General features: G+C 31.9%; 1 protein-coding gene across 7 annotated transcripts in view; it reads left to right on the forward strand.

The window, feature by feature from the left end:
• LOC106473187 overlaps window positions 1-11,844 on the forward strand; it is a 42,543-nt gene extending 30,699 nt beyond the window's left edge. For 2 of the 7 annotated variants that reach the window (XM_022401670.1, XM_022401671.1), the window contains exons 7-10: window positions 2,195-2,715; window positions 3,398-3,591; window positions 10,326-10,505; window positions 11,330-11,843. In XM_022401670.1, the coding sequence (XP_022257378.1) occupies window positions 2,195-2,715; window positions 3,398-3,591; window positions 10,326-10,505; window positions 11,330-11,517 (1,083 nt within the window). In that variant the 3' untranslated portion in view covers window positions 11,518-11,843. Of the gene's footprint in view, window positions 1-2,194; window positions 2,716-3,397; window positions 3,592-5,402; window positions 5,509-10,325; window positions 10,506-11,329 lie in introns of those variants that run through there. The other 5 variants (XM_022401675.1, XM_013933867.2, XR_002613607.1 and 2 more) reach the window with 4 other exon arrangements.
• The last annotated feature ends 1,056 nt before the right edge of the window (window positions 11,845-12,900 follow it).

Below are 12,900 nucleotides of genomic sequence, written 5' to 3' on the forward strand. Positions count from 1 at the left end.
AAAAGTTAACTGGCACAGTGTGAAATAATTTTATTAAATGAATTAATAAGTAAGATTAACTAGTCTTGAGTTGTCACTGTTTGCAGTGGAAAAAAATTAAGAAAGATTTGTAAAACTCAGAATTTGGAATTCACTTCACTGTTAACAGAGTGGATTACACCTACAGGATTTTCCTAATATAATTCCTATATTTGATTGACTTCACTACAAATGTGTCAAGGAGGTTGACTAAATTTTTTGTCAGTGGCATTAGTTTTAAAGAATATTGAACATCAATCAACAGGTGTGTTACTGATAGATCTAAGTATTTAATGTAAACCACCTTTTCATAATCATATTATGTAAAATAGGTGGTTATCACCATAAATCTAAATTTTCAATAGTGATAGTAAGAAAAAATGAATCACTTAACAAGTATATTCACTTTTTATTGCAACATATGATTTGTATTTTGAAAATTAGCAGTCAAACATGCTAATTCTTTTTGTTACTCTTCCAGAAACATTACAAAAATATAATATACATATTTATTTATTTTTCAAGATGGAAAAACAAGTGATAAAAAAATATTCTACACCATAAAAACTGAGAAAAAAATGTGTAAACAGAATAGACAGAAAGAAGTTGATGTTATATTAACACAATAGAAATAAGGTAGAATATACTTAATGTATCCTATTGCTACTATGTAAACTTAATATTGTCTGTAATTCATAAAAGGATACTGTTATCATTAAAAGAAATAAAATTTAAGTTAAGTTCTTTATGATTTTAAGAAACATAGCACAATTTATATCTTTTGTGTTTTTTAATATTCAGTGTGATTATAAAGAAAGTTCAGTACCCCATATATTACAAACAGTATGACATAGAAAGGTGAAATTGCTCAGGAGTGTTAAAAGTATCATGTTGACACCAGTGCCTCAATTTTCATATGATGCCACCAGGGATTGTACTGTGTTTTATTTTGCATATTTCCATGGGTATAAATGAGTCTGTTGATTGCAGTGCTGCTCATTCAACCAAATGAAACAGGCATGGTGAACTGGTGAAATTTTACAACACCAGTGGATGAAATACTAAGTTAGACCATAAACATCTACACAGATTCTCATTGAGATAACCCGGCTGTAGTAGAACAAGCTAGCATAAATACACATGGGTGCAAAAGTGCAAGTGATGTTGCCTTGTGTCAGGATTTGTCCTTCATAAGGAACTTTGATTAACTTTACGAATGTAGTAATTCAAGCCAAATTATATTTGAGCATTGGAGAAGGTGAAATTAACCCAACTTTTGTAGTTCTTTGTAACACAGGAAATGTATAACCAATTATCTATTAGTATCCTATGTACTGATCAAGCTTACTTCTCCTCATCTGGTCATTTCCGACATACTTGCATGTGGTGTGGTTTCACAACTGACATTATGTTTGGATAATTCTTTTTCAAAGAACTATCAGCACGTGGATGGTAACTTCACAGTCATTGCTTTATGCTACCATGCAATGCATATGACTAATGTGATTTCCATGCTGCAGCAACAAACTGTGATAAACACTATGGTTTTCACACTGTATGTTATCCCTTTGCATATTGATAACGTCTTGCAGGATCATTTTCAATACAGAATAATTTCATGTCAATTTTTTTTATGAATTGTCACCTTTTTCTTCAGACCTAACATTAGATGATTTTTGTCTGTGGGAGTACCTGAAATCACACATTTTTTACAGGAACATGAAGGCTACTGTTGTTGGAAGGAAGTCAAAAATTATCTTTAGCATTACATGTTCAGACAATATATTTTGATTAATCAAAAATCAGTGCTAAACCAAAATTCTTTCATCAACAAAACACAAGAAAATAGATAGAAATATTTGAAAATAGAGAAACATGTTTAGTAATGAAATGGTATTTGAACTCAACCCTACTTGGAAAGCTTTCTTTTTTTTAATTAGTTTTTGCACTCAATTCTTTAATCATCTGTACATTGTTATGCTCATAAGTTATTACTGTTTTTTATGGTTCCTTTAACACTCTTGTGAAATTTTCCCTTTACTGTTTGTGATGAAGTGCAGAACTTTTTTATAATCACTCTTTATATGTATACAAACGTATTTAATTTTATGATTTCCTTGTTGTTCAGTGTAAGAAAGTTTTCAAGAATTTTGTTTAATAAATACATTTTATGCAGATTACTCCACCACAAGAAAAATATCCTGCTTCTGTTGGAGTTGTTCATATTGAAGCTTGCTATGCACTGATGCATTCAGGGTATTTTCAGAAATGCATGGATGCATGTGATTATATCCTGACTATCTTAACGGGTGAGCAAGTAATGAAAATGTCTTTTGAATATGTGTCAAGGGAACATAAAAATACAAAGTTCACTTCCAATTCAGAGAACTCTGTAGAAACAGCACCTTCAACTAGCTGCGAAGCACAAGTATCTTGTCCTAGGTCATTGTCACAGCAAATTGAAGCTATATCTAGAAGTAATAAAATTGAAGAAAAAAGCTTCATTAGTTGTGGAATTAAAAGAAATCGACCTCTCAGTGGTGAAGATGTTTTGGAAGAAGAACTTAAAATCTCTAGCTGTGCCTCTTGTGAAGTGGTTCGGACAAATCTTCCATTTGGAAGTGTTCTGTTTGCAGTTAAAGCTGCAGCTTATCATCATTTGGAAGAGACAGAAGCAGCATTGGAAGCTCTAAGAAAGTAAGAATTATTCATTTGTTGTATCATTAATTGTGTTGCACCAGAATTTATGAAAGAGTATTAAATAAAGTGCTTGAATTGAAAATGCAGTATGGCCATAATACAATGTATAACATGGAATAACTTAAAATCAGAAATTTGCAGTGATTAGATAGCATTTAATCAACACTTGCAGAGATGCTGCCAAATCATGGGATCATGCAAATCTCCCCCTTTTGGTGCTAGGTCAGACAGGTGAACTCTTCCCTCCACCTAAAAAAAAACACATTTTTAAAGCAAAGTTTGCAATTTTTACATGCAAGGAAATGATTGGGACAGCCTATATGAACCAAAAGTTTCTTTGCTGACCTTTAATGTTATGTTATAAAAATAAGCTATGTTATCCTACTAGATAATATTTATCTATAATAACAAGTTTGTGAATTTGAGGTTGTGAATGTTGTAGTTTGCTTTTTTTAAAGTATTGTTATTTACACATTTATATTTTTTGTGCAGTAACACATGCATAATTAATTTTTATTCATCAACATAATTTTAAAAAGAACATTCACTTCTTTTAGAATGCTATACCACTGAAGTGTTAAACTATGTTAATTTAGTAATCTTTTACTATTAGTAATTTTGTTGAATCACTCGGATATCTTTTTAAACTTCTTTTTTCTTTTTTTCATTTGAAATTTAGAGCTCAACAATTTATGGAATCAAGGTCTATTTCATTGATCTCAAATTTTAATAAAAAAGATGAGCAACAAAAAAGACACTTGAGTGCTCCTTGGAAAGTGATTGGAAAGTCAGGGAAAATGGAATTGAGGACAGAAAATTGGGATGGGTTAAATGAACCATCTGCTAAACGGCCACGACTCTTTCTGAGCACAGGTCAGTCTAACTTGAAACACCTGCAGCTTGTAATTTAACAATTGGCAACGAATTAACTGTTGTTTTTTATTCCTTTTCAGTCTGGTGGATTTTAGTGGCAACATTACATTTTCAAATATCCCGTCTAACATTTTCCTTCAAATCCTCCATAAAATAAAATATGTGGATTTAGGTTCTTCCTGTGATGTGGTTTTATTTTTATATATATTGGATAAGGTAATCAACATTTCACATACTGGTTTTCATTTCAATGAAAATGTTACATTGCTAGAGGAAATCAGAGTTAGGGAAAATAATGTTCATTAGTTATAATGCTTATATCTAAAGTAACAGTATTTAAAAATTTAACAAAACATGAAATATTACAGGTTGATCAATAATATGTATTACTTACCAGAATATGACCACTGGACTGAAAAGAGTTAAGACTATATCTCAATAGGATTTTTTGGATTTCTTCACAACAACAAAGTAACTCTGTAGATTAAAAAAATTAGAAACTTTATTTACCTTTATTTCAGAATATTATTAAAACATGACTTCAGCCATAGAGAGATGTTCAGCCTAAAAACTTAAAACATTGTTGTTGTTTTTACTGATTATCTGATAAAATATTTTGTTAAGAAAGAAAGAAAATACCTCTTTTTCTTATCATTACAATTGTTCTACTGTTATTTAAACTTGTTACTTTGAATGTCTCCATGATTGTGATTCATGATATTTTGAATTATTTCTTACATACAGTACTTTTATAATAGTCATAGCCCTGGGCTTTTGGCAAATTCAAAAAGTATAACTTCCATGGCATTTCAAAGAATTTCAAGAAGTGAAAAAACCAAAAGAATTTGTGAAGAAAAATTACTTTCGGTTTGTTGGCAGTTACTTATTGTATAAATGTAAATAATATCATATGAGCTTGGGCTTGGGCTGTTTGACAAAACACTTACAACTTTTAAACCTATTTTGTGAGAAATTTTATTCTCTGTTTACAAGAGGATATTGCAGACCTGTATTTCAAGCATTCCTGGTTTCCTGTAACTCAAAATTTGATTGACAAAACTGAAATATGAAGAGAAACAAAAAATTATGTTGTAAAAATTTAGATTTTTAACTACTAAAGTCTACTGTAAATAGAACAAGCTCCTAAACAAATAAAAGGCTACATACAGGGAAATGAAGATAAACAAAACTTGAATACACAAAATTTATGTTCACATGTAAAATAATAAGTTTAAGGGATTTTTCCTGAGCACTGTAAACTATGTATCATTGTATACAAGACTTTCAGTGAACTATTGTTTTTAGTTTGTTTTTCTGGTCCTTAAAAGCAAAGAATTTGTCATTAACATTAGTTCAAGTTTTGCCTTCATATTAACTTATTGCAAATCACTGATATTATATTACGTATTGCAATCTTCAGCACTGCAACACTTGGAAACAGTAAAAGGGGCCAAACAGTATTACATTTTATGTTGAGTTATAACCTTAAGTTGATTTTTAGTAAAACAAACAAAAGATAAAATTAAACAGACACAAAACTACTTTTAAAAGGCATATGTCAAATAAACACTACAGTAAATATGAAAAAAAATGAAAAAATAAAAATCTCAGAGACTGACAAACAACTTTTTAAAAAAACAACAAAGTTGTATAAGAAAGGTAAAGTGCCTACAACTGTATTTCTACAGAAATGTAACTGAATTTGTTCAGTACATTTACCAGCTAATAAATACAATTACAATATATATTTTCATAATGCTACATTTACATTGGCAGAAATAAAGCATTGAAATTTTTATATAATTCATCAGGATTACACAAGTTCCATCAACATGCTTGGTCCATGTCGTCAGAGCTGTGAACTATAGCATCTGCTGCATCGTGTAGGCCTGTAAGAATGGATGCTTGTCTCTTGAGGTAATTTTTTCTCATAATGGGAATGTTTGAGAAACCTTGTGATAGGTACTATATGAGCAAAGCAGCTCTTGCACCATCTCTGCATTGACAGTGCCATGCTGAAATGAGTGGATTAGAATTGGTAGAATACATTATCGATAGGGAATACTATTGCTGGATACGTGCTTTAGCTAGATTTTTACATTTAACAGAGAATAATTTTTCTTGCTGGCCAAAATATCATACAGTTCACTTTCAAAAACATATTCATGAGCATAGGATTTTCTTTTTAAGCTAATAAATACCAGTGTAAGGTAAAGAAGGTAATGTTTGGACAGTTTTGGTAACCAATTATGATAGGTTGGATTTTTCAGTTATATGATATTTCCTTTCTTGATGAAGAAAACATGGTGATTTGAATCCAAGGGTCATGTACAAGCTTCATAATTCATATGATGAATTATGGCAGCATTATTATTTCTCTTGTTAGCAAGTTATGGTCAACAATAGATGTCATGTGTTCATCTGTGGACACTATCATCACTGACCTTACAAGGGATAATTGCTTATGTGTATTGTAACTCCTTTATTGGATTGAGTAGTTAGTACTCGTTTGTGTGCAGACATGTAACCTAGAAATAAGATCGCTGTGCCTCCTTTTCTATAAGCCATCAGTTTGTGTGTTATGGGGATGTGCATTTCATTTATTTCTTGATTACTGATATGCCTGTATCTCAAATAAAGTGGAATAAAGTTGCACTAGCCAAGTGGACTGTTCTCTACATGGCAAGAGAATCCTTTGAACTCAAAACAGTTGACAGAATCTTATTTTACAATCCAATGTTCAGCTTAACTATTAGGACAGTTAATTATGTCTGTACTAGTCTCACATGAGGTTTTCTCAAAGATGGAAGCCTTGATACTAAGTCATCAAACTAAGATCTTTGTAATCCTGTATGATTGAAACTTCTAATAAATGAATTTGTCTTACTTATTAAAATCTACCCCTGCCAATCTCTGTGTTATTATTTGAATGCCATACATTAGGTTCATGATATCTGGGATATGAATTTGTCTAGCTTATTAAAATTCATCCTTGTCACTCTTTGTGTTACTGTTTGAATGTTATCAATTAGGTTCATGATATGAGTTTGTGTAACTGTTTGAATGCTATTTATTAGATTCATGATATCCATTGTCAGGTTTTATAGGGTTGGATTCCTTACAGTAGGTGTCTGTGACTTTTTGAAGATAAATTTCTACAATAAATGGACAGCACTCCATCCACTTGTTTTGAAAAACAAGTAAAACACATGTACAAAAATATGTTACACTATTGGTTATCACAGTTGTATCCAGAGCTTTAAATAATTGTCTCCTTTTCATTAAAGTCCAAATAGGTGGGTTCATTTACTTTAGAACACCCTTTGACAAGACAAATTATTCTCCTATATTACAATACAATCTGTGAAACTCACTTTAGGAACTTCCCATTACAGGTAAACTGATACAAAGTTTAACTTCACTTTTACTTTCCCTGAGGCCTAAACTTTCTACAAAGTATGAGATATTATGATGTAACAATACTCACTTAAAGCAACAAGAAAAATTCAAAAGGTTCGAGTAACATGACGCCAATTCACAACAACTGAATTACACAATAAATGGTTCGTAAACAGTTATATAATCAAACCTGTGATAAGTTGTCGCTTCTAAAAATACAAAATTCAACACTTGTGCTTTATAACTTTGTAAATCATATTAAATGAAACAGTTGTATGTATCTAAAATTTATGATATGAGTTTGTGTAATTATTTGAATGCTATCCATTAGGTTCCATGATTCGGTCCTGTTGACATGTGTGTGGTCCTTCAGCTAAGTTTCAATGAACTGAATGTAGTCTGTAGAAAAATATTTTCCACTTATTAAATGAAACAGTGGTGTATCTAAAATGTATGATATGAGTTTGTGTAATTATTTGAATGCTATCCATTAGGTTCCATGATTCGGTCCTGTTGACATATGTGTGGTCCTTCAGCTAAGTTTCAATGAACTGAATGTAGTCTGTAGAAAAATATTTTCCACTTAGGGGACTCTGACAACCACTATCTTACATCAGCAGGAATAATAAAATTCTGATTTACAAACTCCTGTAAACTGGATCCACACTTAAGATGCTATGTTTAGAGCATACAACACACTTGGAATTATTTTTGTTAATCTAATGCTAAAGTTCACACTTTTTGGACTTGATAAGTCAGGAACGTTGCCTGATGCTTGTGAAGGGAGCACACAGCATGGCCAGTTCGTAGCACATGGTGAACAACTACATCAACTGGGTCATGATTTGCATCAGATCGCTTTTGCTGAAAATACTGGTGATATCATTTATTACACATTTATACATATGAGGCTCAGACAGTTTCTTTTCTCTCAGAAGATAAGTTCTCAGTTCTACATTATGAGGTCCAGAAACAGATCTTTTGTCATTGGTATTTGCCGTAAGATGACAAGCAGCATATCTATATTCTACAGACACCATGAACTAGGTAAAAGTGAAAGATTTCTTTTAACCCTATCACTGTGGCTGGGACATATATTTCTCAGTGCTCCTACCTCATACAGCGACTGGGACAAATGTTTCCCATTGTCATTAAAAATTTGTGTGTGTAACATACAGTGTTAAGATGAGTTGGAAAGCATTTATTGGCATCCCACCTAATGTAGATATATGGTTTCTCTCAGTGTTTTCCACTCTGCCCTTCAGTAACCAACAAGATGCCTAAGCAGAATGTACGACAAGTGGGTGCTGACCATGCCTGCATTGCTAGAGTGGTGAGTAGTAACCCTAATTACTATGTAAGTCAAGTGGTGTTCAAATGTGCGATGATGAAGAGGCAATGAGACAAGAGGATGCTAGCTCTCCATCTAGTGATGATAGTCAAGATGATGAACCTGGACCCAGTAGAGGAAGGCATAATCAGCATCAACAATAGGAAACATTTGTCCCAGCCGCAGTGAATGGCTTAATATGTGTATATAGTAATGCGACAATGCTCATTTATAGATAGAGAAAATGAACATATGGCATGGATAAAATCCATCTTTTATGATTAGCTATACAGATAACACTGTGTTCATTGGTTTGATTTTTTGCTTTTCTTGAATATGTTGCACCTTATGTGATGGTTATGGTAATTTACATATTTTCAAATATTAGAACTAAAAATGATTTACAAACATTGCTAGATTAAAAACAATATCAACATGTTACTTAACTAAGGAATATTATTCGTCTCCAAACATTTTGAGTATTCAGTCTGTAAGCAAAATGATTTTTAAATATATCATGTAATTTATGATGGCAAACAAGGTACTAAAGGATTTGTTGCTTAAAAACTGCACTGATATTGAAAAATACGTTTGAAGTGTGGAACAATTACCTACATACATCTTTTAGCAAAAGTGGGCAATAATGGTACTATATGGCTAAAAATATGTTAAATCATAGAATATGATCTGAATAATCTGAAATGTACTTTAGCAAGGTAAAATTCACGATAAGCCTTATTTAAAAGTTATTGACCTAATACAAAATAAATATCTGCTCTATTTCGATGTAGTATTAAATTTTCAGACACCTGCTGTAAATATAGATGAAAAGAATTTTTGTGTTAAAATAATTTCATATTTTTCATCAAATTATGTGCAATATTTACTTTGAAAAATATAATAGCTGCATAATGTATCTTAATTCTCATCATGATAAAAAATACACAAACCAATTATAATTGTATTTTCTAAAAATAATGCTAATTTTAAATAAACCATTATTTAGTAGTACTATTCATTGACACATTATAAATAGCTAAACCAACTGATTCCCATTTCATGACTAACACTTCACAGTTGAAAGTGATGTCTTGTTCCTTTCATCAGTACACCTTTCTTTTTGCATAGTAGGTCCACGTATCTATTCCTATCACAAAATTTAAGTAGCTGTGCACTATGTTTATCCTTTAATTACTACAGTTGTAAAATGTTATAATTTTTAAAATCATTCTTAAGTAATTTGAATTTATGAACTGTAAGTAATTTATTATATGATGAGAACATTATTTTTAAGAACTTCTCAGTGGTATTCTGTCTCTTGTGTTAACTATAACATATAACTTGTACATTTTATTTGACCTATGACATGTCTTGTATGCATGATGTACATTCTCTTTATAAGACCACTAACATATATCTTGTATAACCAATAGAAGTAGGTATGTCAATGGTCATAAAGCATGTCTTTTATGACTTGTGACATGGTTTCTATTATAACCTCTATATATTTTTTGTTGTCTGAAATATGTAATATATGATCTTAAGAACCCAGGAGTTATAGCAGAGAATAATGTTTTAATATTTAAAGCACACTACACTTGCCATATCCAGTTCTGACAAGGCCTTTTATCCAATACCAGGATTCATCAGGCTGACTGGGATGCAATGGACATAGTAGTGGCCTGGGTGCTTTATATGTACATATATACATAACAAGTACTTAGAAGTACCTACACATATTGTACTTGTATGCATTGTTGACTGTTTGTTCAATCTGTAGCATAATATAAATGCTAATGATGATCAAAATCTATGTAGATGTGTGGGAAATAATAAATTGTAATATGTATTATTAACTAACCATTTTTCCAAATAGGAAAAACCAAATATTTAGTTTGTAATTTTTGAAGATGAAGGTTCCATTGACTAGTTATGTATTTGACATTTGTCCAAGAAAATTGCAGCATTTGTAAATATTAATGCTTCTATACCACTGTTTTTACAGAACATACAAAAACGAAAATTGAGGAACGAGAAAACAGTGCAACTGTCGAGTTTTCAAAAGAATCCAAACTTGATATCTTCAAGTCTCAGCTTTACAATAATCAAGCAGTCTTAAGAATAAAGAATAAACAGTTGAAAGATGCTTTAGTTCTTCTTAAATTAGCCTTGACAATATGGCAAGGTATGATTTACTAGAATTTGTTTATTTATTTTTGTAATTTGAGATAATGAATGCCATGCATTGTGCAGAGTTGTTAATAATTTTGTGATTCAATATTTTATATTTCATCAATAAACTATTTTGGAAATGTTAGCTTTTAAGTTTGTAATGTATATGTTTGTGGTTTCATTAAGAAAACATGGCTATATAATGTGTGCAAGGTTTATATTTTGGTCACTTATTAACGGATTCTGTAAGATAGAGATCGAACACAGAAAATGTAACTGGATGAAGTTTGTGTACTTGCTTTAATGCATATGCATGTATGTAAAGATGTAAAACAATTTATATCAAAATTTGGGTCAAACAAAGGTGCATCATATTGTTATTTATGTTCCTTATCTGTATGAACCATACACCATATCTTTATAAGGAGCATTTCTTGGGAATGGTTTCAGCCAAAATATGTTACATGTATCATTAAATAAGATTTATATAAGCAAATGCTGGACATTAATGTGTGTGTGTGTACATTTAATCTCACTTATAGTATTTATTTACAAGTTTTGCATATTTAATCTTAGTTTTGAAACTAAGTTTGATTTGCATTCCAACCACTATCTGCATTAAAAGAACAGGTGTTTTGACAAGTGATTTCATCAGCACAGAAAGCCATTATACCCAGCCTTTATGTGAATGTTTTTGTCATTATAAGATACATTATAGGTAAAATTCTAAGGCATTGTGAATGTGTTTTTAGCTTTGGTAATAAAGATAATTTTCTTTAACTGTGATGTCATAATATTTCTAATTTGAAAATAAAAACTTACCATGTTTATGATTAGGAAATGTGGATGCCATCTATAATTTGACTCTTCTTCAGTTGCAACTTGGATGGAAACAACAAGCCCAGCAGACATGGAAGAAAGGAAGACTTCACTATGAGTCAAAATATGATGATTCAAAAATATATGGATACCTGTCAATAACAAAAGAACAAATCATAAAACTTGACACAGTTCTAGAAAGTTAATACTGCCTAAATATGTTTGTAAGTTATGATTGAGGTTATAAAACGGTTAGTTATGCAACAATGTGTGTGTGACTAGTTTATAGGTACTTAAATGCTGGTTGTTGTAAATGGGTAATAATGTTCATGTCTTTACATTTTGCATCTTGAAAAATTAGTTTTGCTAGCAATTAGTTTTGATCTCTCCTCATGATATAAACATGTAATTGTTTAGCATTCAGCTATATTAGTATTTTACAGGTCAGTAGGACTGAGAACATGTAGGAAATATTTGGTCACATACAAGAAGTGTTAGGGTTTTTATAGGTGATATTTTTATGATACATAGAAATTTGTAAGTATTCCTGTAGCCACGAATATGTGGGGACTTAACTTGTATGATTCATGTCAGTATGGGAGACCTTTGCCACAGATCAGTAGGTCATTCAAGTTGTTATGAGAGGATTATCCATCATTTCATGTCTCCTTCTCCATTGTCTTTCATACTGGTTGTCCTTCCCCTCCCCAAGAGTCGTCTTGCATCCAGTTGTTGAGCACAAGCCATCCAGGATCTTCTGCACAAAGAGGTTGTAGAGCTTGTCAGCTCCTCTCTTGAAGGTTTTTAATTCACGTTTGTTTGTAGTACCAAAGGAGACACGCAATTGGAGATCTGTCATTTACCTTTTTCATCTCAATTATTTCCTTCAGCTTCCACAGTTTACAATGGAGTCGTTTTTTCCCATAATTGGCACTTTGCACTCGGTTTATGGATGTCAAAGTTTGATGTTGCCGATGCATATCTTCCTATTCTGATGGGCAGTCTTCACATCGTTATCTCTGTTTTGTGCATGAGAGATGGGTCTTTCAGTTTTGCGCTTTACCATTCTTCCTTGGATTTGCCCCATACATCTTTTGCCAGAGTGGTCTTTTACATGTCATCTTCACTCACTAGGCATTTACACTCACCATTATATGACCATCTGGTTTCTCCTACCCCCATGTCCAGAGATACATCTTTTCACGGATGCTTCTCTTCAGAAATGGGGCCCTTATATAAGGGATATGGAATTAAAGAGCCTCTGGACAGACAAGGAATCTTTTCTCCATATCAATCTCTTAGAGCTTCTAAAAGTTCAAGGAGCTATGTCTCAGGATCTCACTTTTCCTCAAGGAAAGGTGGTAATGCTTCACTCAGATAATTCCACTGTTGTCTTTCATATTTCCATTCAAGTGGGCACTCATTCCAGGTCTCTTTTGGGCCCACAATCATCAGATTGTTCTCGTTGTTTGTCATGTTCTGGGTGTAATGAATTTAGTGGCAGATCAGTTATATGGTCCCCAAAGATTTCTTCCCATGGAATGGATGCTTCATCCACAAGTTTTTGTTGGATCTGCTCTCATCTCAAG

This window comes from Limulus polyphemus, unplaced genomic scaffold (genome assembly GCF_000517525.1).
Source record: "Limulus polyphemus unplaced genomic scaffold, Limulus_polyphemus-2.1.2 Scaffold5958, whole genome shotgun sequence".
Lineage (NCBI taxonomy): Eukaryota > Metazoa > Arthropoda > Merostomata > Xiphosura > Limulidae > Limulus > Limulus polyphemus.